This window comes from Paramormyrops kingsleyae, chromosome 22 (assembly GCF_048594095.1).
Source record: "Paramormyrops kingsleyae isolate MSU_618 chromosome 22, PKINGS_0.4, whole genome shotgun sequence".
Classification (NCBI taxonomy): Eukaryota; Metazoa; Chordata; class Actinopteri; order Osteoglossiformes; family Mormyridae; genus Paramormyrops; species Paramormyrops kingsleyae.
In genome coordinates, this window is record NC_132818.1 from 6,170,887 (window position 1) to 6,186,653 (window position 15,767).

Below are 15,767 nucleotides of genomic sequence, written 5' to 3' on the forward strand. Positions count from 1 at the left end.
CCGTCAATCGTGGTGAAAAACCACCTCATTACACAAGCTACTAAATACATTCCTCATTTCAAATCCCTCAAAAAACAACCTAGAAGAGAAAGAAAAAAGCATGGAGAAAAACGATTCATTGGCAGCTTGGTACAAAACCTTTTATTTTCCATTCACAAACGAAAAATAAAAGTGATACGTCTGATACATAAGTTAACATCCTACCAGCAATACACTTAAGGGAAAAATTGCAGTCTTGAGATTAAATTACACAAGGCTCTTACAGGTGTGCCCTTCATTCCCTGTTTATACAGAAGCTGGAGTTCTATCCCAGTCTTTCCCCTTTGTTACATTCTTATGGCTAAATTTAAACAGGTCTACAATCACATATGGGAAATTAAAAAGTGGATTTAAAAATGGCCTAAAACATGGACAATGGAGAAGTGAAGGGGAAAAAAAAACTAGAAAAAATATGAAAACCATATCAGGAATGCAAAGTGGGTGGGTGTTCACATGAAAGAACACAGCAACATTTATGACCTCAGGTCAAACAGCGAAACCTTCTCAGACAGACAGCTGCCGGCCATAACTACGAATTGTGAAGTGCAAGCTGGACAATTTTTGAGCAGAACAATTAAATTATGCTTTTTTTTTTTTAAAAAAAAAAAAGCTTGAGATCCTAGCCCTGGCAGGGAAAATGGCAAGCTAATGCGGCACAGTCCTCTACAGGCGCAGGCTCCCGCTGAGCGACGTGAACATCGAAGGAAAGAAAGAAAATGGCGGACGGTCATCGCTTCACGACTACTAACAGACCTTTACTTTAAAATGCTCACAAGTAATTCTTAACAGGACAAAACCTAGAGACTATAAGTACAGCCTTATACTGTAACGGGTGAAAAATACATGGTGAGAAAAGGCAGACAAGCACTGCTCCATTAATCCCGAATAAAAATGACACGCGGCCCTGCCTTGCCTGGAGACCGACGTGGCCTTACGATGACACTCGACGCATGCTCCCCGCAAGCTAAGGGACAGAAGCAGGCCCCGGTCCCCTTTACCAGCACAAGCCAAATGAAAATGACACACGACACAGATGCATGTGTGTTTATCACTGGTGAGACGAGGCATCACAGAACACAACCGCCGCCTTCGTCCCGAAGCCGCTGGAGCCATAATGACGTCAAAGTGCCTTGTGAGGGACTGGAGGACAAAGCAAAGTCAGAATAGAGAACTCAGTATAGAGACAAAGGAAGAGACACTAGTACGGATCCAGGGGCGGCACGGGACACTATCCCACAAGCTCAAGTTTTAGATGTTTTTAATTCATGTAGTTTCAAAATTTCACTATACATATCAATCAAGGCCATTCTTGTAAAATAATTCCTCAAAACTAATCTGTTAGGATTAAATTTCAGTTCCATAGAAGTGCATAAAACTAAACACCTATGGCTTTTTAAATACTTCTCACATTTCGTCTTCAAATCCAAAGCCAACGCATTTAAAAGAGGCAATAGCAGCAAATTGATAAATCTCCCCTTACAGTATCAGTCGACCAGAAAAATGACCTTGCTTCTCCATATGGCAACTTTAATACAAAAAAAAAAAAGTTTAGTTTTAATAAAAAAAAACCTGCCTTCCTCTACATTGCTTATATTGTCTACATTGCTTAGGATAGGTTCCTCACAGTTTTACGGCTGGAGCGGATTAATAGTTAGGTACCTTTTAACCAGCTTTTGGGAAAATGCAAATAAGACAGAACATCTACACAACACAGGATACACGGCACGTTCAACTGATTTGATCACCACTTTGCAAATAAACCTTATTTCCCTTATTTTAAACAAAACTTATCGTTTCCTAGAAGGATTATTTAAGTTTCTGAAAAACCTTGGACAACTGTAAAAAAAATAAAAAGAAAAAATAAAAATAATCACAGAAAAAGGGGAAAATGGGGAAACAGGTAGAGGACTGATGATGCTGGTTCCAGACAATGAATGGTCATGTTACAGAAGCAGTTCTTGGTGACTACATTGTATCAGCCATTTATTTTTTTCCTTTTTCATTTTTTAAAAGATGCACTCTGCGCTTCCTCTCCCGTCAGTCTGTGTGAATCTGTCCCCCGCAGCCGTCAGGCCCGCGGTGCCCGACGTCTCAGCGCCCCAACAGCGCCCCCCCACAGCGCCAGCCCGGGACGCGTGCTTCCGTGCTGGTGGTGGTGATGGCGGCGGCGGGCAAAGTCCAATTAGGATGCGCTGCTAACCCTTCGTCTAAATGCAGACTCCCCCCGTCCCTCCCCCCCTGTTTTTATGGTCGTAAAAAGTTTGCAGATCCGTCTAAGCCTCCCACCCGCTACCTCCCGTCTGGGTATGGTTTTTCTGAGCGTGTCAGGGCTTGTTGGCGTTGACCAAGAGGTTCCCCCCCCCTCCCACCCCCCTCCCTCGCAGACACAAAGGGCGTCGGAGGCTGTCCGGAGGGACAGGCCATTCAGTTCCCTCTCCCCCCACGACCAGGGCAGTGCAATACATAGAGATGGATGAGCTTCCCAGTAACCCTGCCATTGATGTACCTGGAGGGAAATGGGTAGAACCGTGAGAGCCGAGCACAGCAACCGGCGCAAAGATCTTACTAGATCCAAGAAGCCAAAAATCAAGTACAACGTATTTACCGGGTGCACTTTGCATGGAAAGAGCCCGGCTGGTATCCGGATGAAGCAGTAGGCGGGGAATAGCATGCCCCGCCCACCCACAAACCACCACAGGCCCCACCCACAAACCACCACAGGCCCCACCCACAAACCACCACAGACCCCGCCCACACAGGCGTACCTGACACCGGTGTCCCGTGCCAAGAGGGAGGGCCTACACGCCATAGCAGGTGGACAGCCGCTCCTTCAGCAGTGGGGGAAACTGCTCGGAAAACTGCTGCCAGTTCTCGTCGCCCACCTGGTCCTTGAAGCCGTGGAGGATCTGAAAGGGTGAAGGCGAGGCCTCAGTCACAGGCCGCATTCGGACACCCCGGCGGGTCGGGCCCCCGTTTGAGCACGTCACCGTCACCCAGCCCACCTTGTAAAACATCTCCCTCAAATCGTCCTTTGGATGCACCCAGGAGGCCACGGCGTCACAGAAGAATATGAAGTCCTGGGGGGGGGGGGGCAAAAACGAGAGACAGGAACCACCGATCAATGAGCATCTCCCAGGAGCAGCTATCTTGTGACAGACCTCCACCTCCAAAACGGCAGCATTTACCCACATCCTCCAGCACTCAATACCCCGCACAGTAGTAAATGTGCATTTAAGGGCAACCAAACCCATTTATATACATCCTGTTTGTGCATGTCCTTGCATGCAGATTGGTATGTTTCTTTTAAGCTACTTCCACATTAAACTAGGCACCACTAGTGTGAGGTATCACCCGCCACATGGCTGCACTCAGGTTCTCATCCCTGAGGTGGTTTTTCATGTGATGGGTGCAGCAATGCACTGTAATTAGCTCATGCTCCTTACCTCTCTAGCATCATATTTTCCATTTCTTAGATCCCATCGGCACCTCCTCAAACCATCCCAGTCTGAACTGACAATGTCATGGAAAAGCCCTGGGGCCACCCCTCCCTAGCTGCCTTTGTCCTTGCTCGCCAGACCGAAGGCAGGGCAGCGCCACAGGCATGGAGGTGACCATGGAACCAGGGTGTGGCTCACCTGCACTACTCCGCCGGGGTTAACGCCGATCATCACGCAGATTCCCCGGAAGGCAGAGTCCTTCTCCTCATTATCGCGGATGTTCCGCAGTGACGTGCACCTGAGAGCGTCAGGAATACGACTGGTCATTCCCAACTCCACCCCAAATTGACGCACAACAAGCGTTCATAACGCCACAAAGCCCAATATTCACAAGTGTTTACTATTTTTAGGTACGCTTGCAAGTTCCATCCAAGCTCGTGGGAGTTTTACTCCACAAAAATACTTTGAGGGCGGAACGAAAAATAATTGGTTGTCTACCTGAACCAATCAGATTGTAGAGGAGGTGGGTCTAAACAACTAGAGGCAGGAAAAATATGATTGGTTGATGCCAACTCTAGTTGCTTGGATCCATCTCCTCTACAATCTGACTGGCTGTCTCCCTGAACCAATCATTTTTTGTTCTGCCCTCAAAAGATTTTTGTGCAAGTAAAACTATGAGGTTCCATCCAACCCTTGTCAGACCTGAGGTATTCTCCCTGCTTCAGGTCCCAATAGTTCTAGTTGGACATACAAAGTCAGCTGATCTAGTCTTAGGCAGACACCTGCAAATATCTTAAGCAGCAAGCCAAGGTTATGAACCTGCAACCCTAAGGACAAGAACTAATACAATAGAGCTTCTCTCCCCAGCTTTGGGATCCCAGCCCTTGCCTTATGGGTTTCTACCCTCCATCATAAAATCGGCTCTAGCTCATGGTCGTCTTCACCAAAGGGGGTGGAAAGGAGGGGAAAAAAAAAAAAAGACAAAAACAAAACTTTACACATTGACAGAACCCCGTGTATCAGGGCCCAGAACGGAAGCTAGGGACGCACCAAGGCCGGATGAACTGCTGCAACATGGGCGCCACCTCCTGAGGACACACATAGCCAAGCCGTCCGATCGTGATGGCTGCGCAGGGGGGCGAGGGGGCGGAGACAGAGCAACAGTCAGAGCTGCATCGGTCTGACGGACCATTAAAATCACACCCATAAATTACATCCACAGTCTCAGAGCCTAAATCATCCACAAATGTACATTCGGATTTCGAATGTCTGTTCAGGAAGTCATCATGTGTGTGCTGATATAAACCTGAGCCCCCAAGCAATCCAAACAGACCTTCAGGTAAAGTTTAAGCCGAGTAAGCTCGGGGGTGGCAATCAGTACCTGTGTTCTCCAGAAGGGTCTTGGGTGTGTTGGGCCGGTTGATGATCTCCACGAGATTGCTGAGGACAAGTCCAATGTAAGGCTGCATCTCTGCTCCTGCAGACATCAGAGGGCCTAGGTCAAACCACAGGTATCCCAAAAATCAGCCGGCGTGCCGTCAGCCGCAGCACGCGAGAAATGCGAGAGTCGCCGAATGGAAGTAGCAATGCAGAAGAAACATCTGAACGTCAAAAAAAAAAAAAAATCATCAACTGCGTCATAACTGTGCAGCCAACCTCCCTCCCTAGCTCACCTGGACATCCTTGACCTTTCCCGGAGCTGGTCCCTGTTGAGATACCGTAAGGTCACTACACTGACTGCTCGCCTAACATGCACTGCACACACATGCAGTGTGGCCTTTCCAGCACAGCAGACCACTGAGCTCTTCCAGAAACATCTACCATGCCTCACGCAGAACCTCCACACCGATGCGTCAGAGCAGAAACCCTTCAACATGCACCATTACAGCGTGTGCAGCATTTTGCTTTTTTATTCTTTTAGCAGATTCCTTTACCCCATCAGGGGTGCCATGCCGGATCCCGCCGACACCCCCCCCACCCACTCCAGCCTAAAGCCCAGTCTGTGGATCCACACGGCGTTCCTTTAGGGAGCGTGTTTGAGTGCCGGAGAGCGGCCCAGCCCCGGCGGCCCCACGCAACATCCTGCTCTCCGCAGAACTGACTCACTCACCCATCTGCATGGAGATCTCCCCGATGGCCCAGGTCGCGTTGTTACACACGGAGATGAACTCGGGATTCAGGTTGGTGCCCAGGATGGGCATGAACTCCGCTGGGCAGGCAGAGAGAAGGGAGAGGGTGTGAAACACAGACACGGGGCATCACACACACGGTAAAGCCAACCCGGCTGACAGACTCTCACGGCAGAGCTCACCGATGCAAGGCTTGACGTGAGGGAAGCACGCTTTGGTCAGGTCCCCCAGGAGGGCGAAGGAACTCTGGCGCACCTCCGGCATGGTGTCCTGTGGGGAGCAGACACATGTGCTGAACGAACACACACACACACACCGCAGGGTTTGGGAGCAGCGGGGGCCGGCTGGCCTCGGCGACGGGTCGCACCTGCATACACTGGAAGAGCAGCGTCATAATGTTGCTACGGGCGACCAGCTGCTCCACATGCCCCCCCAGGCCCTCAGCCAGGCCGCTCAGCAGGTCAAGGGCCACGATCATGAAGTCCTTGTCAGGGGCCTCATACTGGTCAGGGTGCTGATGATACATCTGCGGGGAGGGAGGGGGCAGGTGAGAGGCGGAGCTTAAACTAGCGATCAAACTGCAGGTATAATCAAAGTGATACCAGCAAACATGCCCTTAAAGGGTAACAAAATGGATATCAAGTGCTTTTGGTCTCACCATGGCCTGAGCGAGAGTCTTCTGGACCAGGGTGACACAGCGCTGGTACACTGGTTCGCAGTAAGGCAGGAAGCCGCTCTGCAGGGCCGTGGCCACTGAAGACAGACACTGGGGGAGGAACAGGACAGACGTGAACAGATGGTGCCGAGGCACGATAGCTGCACAGCACCCTCAGAGAGCCACCCCCTCCCCCCCAGAGAGGAGGCAGGACCGACCTCCAGGAGAGGGAACAAGTCTTTGTCCTCATCCTTCAGTTCGTTCCACTTCTGAATGAGGGGAGGCATCAGCTTCTGGATGTACTCCTGCGGGGGAGGGAGGGGCCACAGACCACACTGGAGAATCAGTTTACCTGAAGGAAACCACCAGGGCCACTTCCTGTATTTTGATAGGTCTATTTGAGATATCCACGTAGGATAAATGGGTGAAACAGCGGGTCAAATGACACCAAGAAGTGAGATAAGCATAAAGAGAGGCGTAGGACACAATTCAGGGCTGATTCGGGGGCTGGGGGAGGGACGCACGGGCTGGTTGAGGTGGTGGCCCACGGAGTCGGCCAGCGTGCCGATGGCGTCGTACAGGATCAGCAGGTTCTTGTGCTGGTATTTCCCAAATGCGAAGACCAGCGTGTCCAGGATGAAGCTGAGGTAGGGGACCAGTTCCATGCAGGCCTCTTCCTCCAGGGTGGCAAAAGCACTGGGGGGGTGGGGGGGGGGAGTGTTAAAGTGAGGGACACAGTTAATGCCCCCCCATAACATCACACACACACACACACACACACGTCGTACAGCCTGGGAATGGGAGCGGCCGTCTATAGCTGAGCTCAGTGAGTTGGCGGGCGGGGGGGGGGGGGCATTATGGCTCATCTTTTAAAAGCAGGGAAACCAAAGAGCAACCAGAGAACAATGAAGGAATCTGACTTTACCCCTGGTGGTGAAGGGGGGGCGGGGTTTAACAGTTTCTTGAAAACTGCTGGCAACCAAATTCTTTTAATAAAATTGTTTAATTCTTCAAACACCATATATACACACGCACAAATGTTTGAACTTATTTGCGTGGGACCGTCCATTCATTTCCAATGACACACTTAACCCCTACCCAATCAAACAAAATAAGACTTTATAAGAAAATACGTTCAGTTTTTTTCAGTCACAGATTTTTATAAAATTGAGGTTAACCATGTGGTGACAGAAAAAATGGTCCCCATAACAACAAAACAGGTTTTTAACATCTTGTAGGGAAATCAGGTCCCGAAAATGTAATAATGACAGAGACCGGCCGACAGAGACCGGCCGACAGAGACCGGCCGACAGAGACCGGCCGACAGAGACCGGCCGACAGAGACCGGCCGACAGAGACCGGCCGACAGAGACCGGCCGACAGAGACCGGCCGACAGAGACCGGCCGACAGAGACCGGCCGACAGAGACCGGCCGACAGAGACCGGCCGACAGAGACCAACCGACAGAGACCGGCCTACCTGCAGGCCGCCTCCTGCACCCTCTTGTTCCCGTCCAGGATCCTCTTGAGCAGCTCCGTCATGAGCGGCTTGAGGTAGGAGTCGGGCGGCTGGCTGACCACCCAGTGGGCGTAGCGGCTGAGGGTCCAGCAGGCGATGGAGCGCACCAGGGCCTTCTTATCACACAGGCACTGGATGAGATGTGGGATGAGCTCGGGCAGGAAGGGCACCATGCCCTGCACGCAGCCTGGCAAAGAGGAGCACAGAGTGGGGGGTGACCCTAGAGACAAGAAAGGCACCATGCCCTGCACACAGACTGAGCGGACAAGAGCAGGGTGTGGGGTGACCCTACAGGCAGGGCACTTGCGCGGGCATGCCCATGTCAGTGCCCCTCTCATGGCCAAATGGGCACCTAATGTATACACTCAGGGAAGATGAGAAAGGTCTCCTAGTTTACAATATCTAGAATCTTTTCATTAAAAATTCAAAAACATGCTTATTTATGAGCATGTGCGCACACACACCTCACATTTTAATATAGTGGAACACATCACAAATCAGACTCTGCGTGTGGGCCATACAACAGGAAACATGGTCCACACAGAGGTACACAGTGTTACACCCTCACAACAAATCCAATTAGTCTTCATCCTATTACGCTGAAACTAGGTCAGTCATAGGGGAATACTGCCACCTAACCCTTTGCACAAAGCAACATTTCAGCGGCATGGCAACGGAACCATCACCAGATCGTAAAGGGGAGCAGAGGACATGCAGGGGTACTTCGCCAGTTCCCCCTCTGAGGACAGTGACCTGAGCACAGCAGAGGGGCTTGTGCATTTTAATGACAGGGGGAGGTGGGACCTTGGCCAGGCAGTGTTCAGCCAAGGTATGGAACACTTACGGGGATATTCAGAAGTAAAAAAAACTCGCCCCCCCCCCCCTCCCCCCGCTAGCAGGCTGAGAACCCGGTGGGCAGGAGGCTCACAGCTGAAGGCCTCTGCAGTGCAAAGTCTAAAACCTCCATCCAGAGATTCGGAAAAACACTGGATGCTGTTAGGTTTGATGGAGCACAAATGTTGCATGGATGGTGGGTGAAGGAACAGTTGGGAGCGTGAAGCAGCTCTTCTTCTTTCATGGAAATATACAGACCGTCTACACATATTTGGCGACTTGGAGAAAGCATGTACGATGGGAGGTGTGGCAGGACCACGGGGAACCACGGCTGCTACTGTGTCTGCATCTTTGGCACAAAGGCCAGTCACAGCGGGTGTCGGCCTACAAGCATGGTTCTCATGTATAGGATATCCTGGAACAGTCGTGACTGGAAGGGCATCTGGAATGGAGGTCTACAGGTAACATCGTGATTCGCAGGAGCTGTCACGCTACTTCCGACCAGGAAAACAGGAGTTAAGTTGTAAGACGAGCCTCGCGGTTCACCGGCCGGTCCACATCCCGATCCTCACCACGGTCATGGGCCATGAGCTATGACTGAACAAGGGTGCGAGTGGCAGACACCAAGGCCACTGAGCTTCCTCTGCGCGACAGGGCGAGACGCTCGGATATCCAGAGGGACCTTGAAATAGAGCCGGTGCTCCTTCAAATCGAGAAGTTCAGCTGAGGCAATGTGGGTGCCTATGAAGATGCCTGGCTGGTTACCAAGCAAACGCCACCAGGAAGCCCCCGGGAGAAACCATAGGTCACGCTAGAGAGCAGTAGGTAAAGATGAGCATGTACAGTAAGCCACGTCATCGGTCATCCTGAATGAGATCAGCTTCTCAAATTAAGTGCTTGCAACGCAGATGCTCAGCGATCCTACCACAGGAGCTAGTGACCAGCTTATAACTATTCACTTCTCTCTCTCTCTCAAAGAGACACGTACAGCGTGCCCTGATGAACAAGGCTGGCTCTCTCAGACGGGCTATGGAGACGCACCTTCTGCAATGGCTCCCAGAACCAGGATGCCGGACTCCTTGACGACCCAGTCGTGGTGGAAGAGCAGCTCTTTCAGCAGGGGGAGGAGGTGAGGCAGCAGGTCGTCGCGGAACACGTTGGCCAGAACGTCCAGGGCAGCCGCTGAGCACTTTCCTGCGAGACAGCCCCCATTTCAAGCCCGTCAGCACACTGTCAGAGGCAGAGAGCACCCGGCCCCTCGAAAAGCAGAACTCTGAACATTAGGAGGCAGTACTACAGTGGATCAGACAGTATGAATACAAAAACATCACTGATACTCAAGAAAAAACAGGTCATCACGTCCACTGTGCCGTCATGAGCGCCCAGTACCTCCCCTAGAGACAGCCCCCCCCCCCCCCAAGGCAGTTGTGGACCTTATTGCTAAACCTAAATGTTCTACTTCTGCTTCTACTAGGACCGGATGGTTCCATATGTGTCTAGGTCTTCGATAAGGTGGCTTTGGGGGCTCAGAACTCACGCAGGTTCCAGTCGGACAGCGTGTCGTCGTCGTCGTCTTCCTCTTCCTCGATGTCCTCGCCCTCCTCCCCGCCGCCTCCCTCGTGCTGCAGGGTGACAGTGCGCGACTTGTGGAAGCGTGGCTTGATGTCCTGGTCGCTGTCCGGGACTGCCTCATCCTCTTCCACGTCGCCCTGCAGGAGGGAGGGAACAGATGTCGGGAACGTCAGAGTGCCGAGGCGCGGCCAGGTGGGCTTCCCGCCATCTTAGGTCACGGGTCAGACAGTATGAATACAACACATCACAGTAACGTCAAGAAGCAAGCAGTCATCACACCCGATGTGTCAGGGAGAATTAGGGGAGCCTTGCAAAGTATTAAGGACCAAAGAACCAACCTTTAGCAGGATGATGTCGATCTCGGAATACTTCATGCCATTTACCAAGATAGGAATCAGCCTGTGGAATATGAAAAAAAAACAGCCAATGAGGTCTCACAAACCCAAGCAGCGTCATTCAGCACCAAAGGAGCATGCTGGGATTTAACACTGCCGTCTGTGTGTGGCACTAGCAGCCAGAAACTCACTGGACCAGGTGTCCAGCCAGAACCTCCTTGCAGATGGGCTGTTCTGCTAAGGTTAACCAGAACTCGCAAGCCTCCAAGGCAACGTTCTCGTCTGGGTCCTGCGTCCTCTGTAGCATGTACTGCAGGGGCAAGGGGTGAGGTTCACTGTGAGGTGGGGCCATTTTGATCTGCAACGACGGCGACAGCTTAATCAGGAAAGCAGAGAAGATGGCCAGGAGACTCCGGGCCTCACCTGAATGATGCTGTGCATCTGGGGGATGAGCCGGTCGATTCGGACCTCCAATAGCATGACCAAGGCGCGGCAGACGTTCTTCCTCACCTCGGGGTCCTCATCCCCGGCCAGTGCGAACAGACTCTAGGGGAGACCGGTTTGCCAGCAGATAAGGCACTGAAGAAAGGCTATAGTCTGGATAGAGCTCACCCAACGAGCAAGGCGGTATGCACTCACCTCAATGAAGGTGTCAATGTTGTCCATCAGGGCTTGTGCTCGACCAATGATGAACTGGTTCACACAGGCGATGGCGTGAGATCTAATGGGCGAGGGAGACAGTAAGCAGAACCGGTGAGATGGCAAAGTAAAGAGGAAACGGGTTCGGGCATAAGCTGCAACCAACAACCCACCGGATCTTAGGGCTGCAGTGTTTGAAGAACTGCAGGAACTTGGGGATCATGATGTTGAGGGGGCGGTTGAGGGCATCGCTGTCAAGGAGCTCAGACGAGTCCTCACAGATCTTCTGCAGAGCACCAAAGGAGCCCTAAAGACAACAGGAAGTAGTCAAGCCAAGAAAAAAGAAAAACACCAGACCAGGATGGGTGCCAGTTCATCACTCTGGATCAGACAGTATGAATACAATAGCTATCATAGTTACTCAAGACAGAGTTGTCCATCACATCCAGAGCGGCATGTATAAAAACAAGCTTAGACAGTGGGGGGGAAAGATCAACAAACTATGTTGGAGACCACAAAATGGGTGGCAAATGATGCCACATGGTCTTCTGTCAGACAGGACCACATGACAACTGAAGCGCCTTCGGAGAGAAATGTACAAACTAACAGAGGCAGATCAGGAGCGCCATTGGGAGAGAGAGCACAAAGAGGGCCGTGCCAAGCTCACGGGGAAGGGAGAGCAAAATAGGGGAGTGCCAACCTCACAAGTGTTGTAGTCCTCAGAATTGAGCAGTTCACAGAGCTGAGGGAGAAGCTCGGGCCACATCTGCAGTTCTCCTTTGGAGGCAATGGTGGTGATCAGGATGCCTGGGGGGGGGCAGAGGCAGCGAGAGAAAGAGCAGGACTGTTACCAGTGAGGAAGGGACGCACCATATCCCACAATAATATCACATGTCAACAGCCAAACAAAAAAGTTCATCAGAAGAAAAAAAGTTGGGATTTATGCAAAGTATCATCAAAACTAATGTCTGCTGGAATGATGAGTCCCTGTGTTGGCCGGTATGATGCCCAAGGAGGTACCCCAGAGCCAACCACAAGAACAGTCCTCATCAGCTGGATTAACCCCTAGAACAGTATTGATGGTGTCACCTGCCTGCTCCGCTCATGCCAGCACTATCGAGGAGATTAATAGCTTTAGGAGATGGCATGAAGCCAGCCGCACCGCTGCAGAGAGGCCTACCGATTGTGGCGCGGATGAGAGGGGAGGGATCACCGATGTTGTTCACGCACTCCTGCTTGATGAAGTCGGCCACACCTTGAGGGAAGTTCTGGTAGTGGGCCTTCACGTTATTCTTCAAGATCAAGCCACTGAGGGAGCGAGTGGGTTCATCTAGCCAATGAGCAGGAGGCACGCACCATGCAGGAAATGTATATAAACCAATCAGTGCAGTGCAAGCAGATATAAAGGAATATAAAGGCGCCAGAACGGAAGACACCTGCAGCCAGGAGTTTAACATCACACTAAAGCAGAGGCACTCCTATAAAAAAATTTCATCTTGGAAATCAAAATAAATCCTAACACAGCTACAGCAAAGGCCTTTACTTTTCAATATATTGTTTGGAAAAAAGCAGCACTTTTATACTTTTACAGCTGTACACTGTATCATGGCAATATCTAGCTCAAAGGTGCTCAAAGCCTACCCCGGACTAACAGCTTATGGATCCACCAGTGCAATGACAATGCTACCTCATAGTTATTGGAAGAAATGACAACTTTGTGTAATCAGGACCTAAGGCAACGAGACTTAAGCACAAATTAACAGTTTAAGATGTATGGACAACAGTTCATCTCCTGGAGCCACAAGAGGCATCATTTACTGACCACCCCCCCCCCCCCGCCAAAAAAAAAGTACATGCATTTTGATTCAGTAGTCAAAAGCCATACTAAGCCAATGCATAGCAGACCCACCTTCAGTTTTCAGCCTGGTGAGGACAAAGATGAGATAGTTGTTGAAGTCAGGATACTGATTTAGCTGTTCCAGTTTCTGGTGCCAATGTTAAGCAGAATGCAACAGGTGAGAACCATAAATTATATAGATATCAACATACTCATGTGTATTTTATTTAATAATATATATATTATTAAATATATATATATATATATTATACATTACACACACACCTCTCTTCAGACAAAGGATTCACCACACAGGGGTGTTCAAGATGTACAGATAAAATCTCTCACGCAGCTTGACTAAAATACCACAAATGTCACGGTTACACATAAGGGTATTCTGTTTGAAACGTCTTCAGTGAGTAATGGAGGAATGCTTCCCTTCCTTTACCTCGGTATTGAAGACAACAGTGAGGAAATAGCTGATAAGCACCAGACCAAAGCATACCATAATAAAACACTTTTCACCAAAACAGTTTCAAAGAAGCTGCAAACTCTGAGTCGTCTGCTGCATAATAATTCTGGAGGAGGGGGGAAATGGAGATGTGGAGGATTGCACGAAAGGATACTTGTTGCACAGCTCTCTGCGTGGCGGTATTGGGGGACTGCGAGTCCTTGAGAAGCTGGAGAACCTGCTGCAGTCCTTGCTCGTCTGGCTGCCATTCCATCCTGTACGGCTGGGGAGCAAACACGCACACAGGAAGCACGTGAGGCGTTAATTACTACAAGAGTCTAGCACGTATCCAGTAGCTGTGCATACATGCAACTCGAGAGTGTCTCGTTTGACCCAAGGCGCCCAGCAGAAAGCATGCTAATTGAGTGTTTTCGTTTAGATGATCGCTCGGGTGAGACGGACGACAATACGTACAGGCGCGGCACGATTGGCGCGAGCGCAGAAAGGCGTCGCGCGGACATTCAATGCAGCCGGTTACCTAGACAACTGCGCAAACTTTACAGAGGCATCGGAATAACATTTTTACAAACAGAGGGTTGCCTGCACCGATATACTGTGCGCTCACAAAGGGCAAACGAAATGGCTAAATATAAACACAGCCGACTAACTGCAAACCCACATGGCCGAGGATATAATGTGGGCTTAAGGCCCGACACGCGCGGCTGTCTTCAACCCAGAGAGATGGGCAGTAAAGGCGGATTCACTCCCGCAGATCCCCGATCCAAGCGAGCGTGGGGGAGTCAGGCATAAGGGGGAAACGAGGCAGGATGACTCAAATGCACAGATGTGGATCTCCCTATAACCGGCTTAGCCGCCCTAATCCTGCCCCCAACCCCCACGCCACCCGCTCGGCTTCTGATAGACACCGCTCAGAAAGCCTCACTCCACCTGTAAATACAAAATAGGTATACTCTCCTTCTCGTTAAACGCGTTTGTCGTAAAAAAAAAAAAAAAAAGCACGGCTCTGGGATGCGGCTAACTTAGCGGAATCGGTATGTGGAGCACGGCTAGCCGCTGCATGGAGCTGCAATCCGCTCCAATCGCACACAATGCGCATCAGCCAGAGGTTAGCGACTCACGGCAGCTCCCGGCTTCGGTGCCAAGCAAGGCCAAAATGACCGCGTTTTCCGCCGTGTTCAGTCAAAACTGTACTGATTTACAGTCTGTTACCAAAGTCCGATTTAAAATCAATCACGTTGTCCGCCATGCACCCAGGATGTTTAAAACGCGGGGCAATGCTAATTAATTACAAATACCAAAACCGCCACTAAACCTTCAACATCAGTTACGCATTTGAAAGATTTTACAGCATCTTACATCCGATTTTCTCCCTTTCGCATCATATCTGCTCCAGCTGCGGCAGGTAGTTAATTACCAAGATAGTTATTCACCATGCGAGAGTTAGCGGAGTTCCCTGTTAGCTAGTTATAAACGGCTAAGCTAGCAAGCTAATACAGAAGATGGTCGTGAAATAAGCACACAGATTACCTGAAAATCTTACGGTAAGTCAACTGTACAATCCTTCAACGCCGCGTCTCCGTAATAGCTAATATATCGATGACGATCGGCAAAAAATAATGAGGAAATGCGCTGGATTTCCCTGTTCTCGCCGGGGTTGTGGTCGCCTCGATCACTCCCTAGCCCTTTCTCATACAATTCGGCGGCGAGCAGCTTTCGGAATGGAGAACAGGGCTAAAGCACGCCGGCTCAACCGTCCATCGTGCCTCCTTTCGGCTTCCGTCCACGTCTAACTCTAACCAATCAGAAGCGGCCCGCTGTAAAATCATACGGGCTACTAGAGGAGAAACTGCAAGCGCGTTAACGCGGTCTCCCGGGCGTCACGTGGGGAGGTACGAGGGGAGCGGGATCGTCTTTGTTGCAATAACGTAGGCCTATACATTTGCATACAATCACGTTTAAAAAATTGTGGAACGATTTCTTTTAATATACTTTAAAACCCTCCAAAGTATTTTCCAGGTATTTTGCGAATTGAGTCGACAAAACTGAAATTAAACATTGTTCATCCATCTGCAAGCTGAAGGAAACACCCAAACATCAAATTCTCAGGCTTTTTATCAAGTGTAGGGTCTCACTGATCCTGGAGCTAACCAGGAAGTATATGTCACAAGGCATGGGGCAGTCTGTGTGTGTGTGTGTGTGTGAGAGAGAGAGAGAGATAGAGAAAATGTGTACCTACAGGGAGGGAGAGTCGTCAGTTCATCTCAGGACATTTTTCTGGATTGCAGGAGGAAATGTACACA

General features: G+C 50.4%; 1 protein-coding gene and 3 non-coding genes across 7 annotated transcripts; all 4 read right to left on the reverse strand.

Moving 5' to 3' along the window:
* Nucleotides 1-118: 118 nt before the first annotated feature.
* LOC111843231 (transportin-2) lies at nt 119-15,269 on the reverse strand. Of its 4 annotated transcripts, none has more exons than XM_023810646.2 (26): nt 14,995-15,269; nt 13,622-13,729; nt 13,068-13,143; nt 12,339-12,488; nt 11,859-11,965; nt 11,332-11,465; nt 11,159-11,240; nt 10,943-11,065; nt 10,711-10,829; nt 10,523-10,583; nt 10,150-10,321; nt 9,654-9,806; nt 7,740-7,965; nt 6,785-6,956; nt 6,479-6,565; nt 6,264-6,371; nt 5,973-6,131; nt 5,788-5,875; nt 5,587-5,685; nt 5,150-5,182; nt 4,858-4,971; nt 4,527-4,602; nt 3,675-3,774; nt 3,042-3,116; nt 2,805-2,945; nt 119-2,545 (listed from the first exon to the last, which is right to left on the reverse strand). In XM_023810646.2, exons 2-25 carry the CDS (start codon nt 13,718-13,720, stop codon nt 2,838-2,840), a joined length of 2,721 nt encoding a protein of 906 aa, XP_023666414.1. In that variant the 5' UTR covers nt 13,721-13,729; nt 14,995-15,269; the 3' UTR covers nt 119-2,545; nt 2,805-2,837. The 4 variants fall into 4 exon arrangements, with proteins under 4 accessions (XP_023666414.1, XP_023666415.1, XP_023666416.1 ...); XM_023810647.2 differs by having other exon boundaries at nt 4,858-4,953; nt 14,995-15,268; XM_023810648.2 differs by lacking the exon at nt 5,150-5,182 and having other exon boundaries at nt 14,995-15,268.
* LOC111843320 (small nucleolar RNA SNORD41) lies at nt 9,911-9,977 on the reverse strand. The gene has a single exon (XR_002838130.1). It is a non-coding gene; the product is annotated as a small nucleolar RNA SNORD41 (small nucleolar RNA).
* Nucleotides 10,401-10,467, reverse strand: LOC111843319 (small nucleolar RNA SNORD41). The gene has a single exon (XR_002838129.1). It is a non-coding gene; the product is annotated as a small nucleolar RNA SNORD41 (small nucleolar RNA).
* On the reverse strand, nt 11,540-11,607 carry LOC111843318 (small nucleolar RNA SNORD41). The gene has a single exon (XR_002838128.1). It is a non-coding gene; the product is annotated as a small nucleolar RNA SNORD41 (small nucleolar RNA).
* Nucleotides 15,270-15,767: the final 498 nt, after the last annotated feature.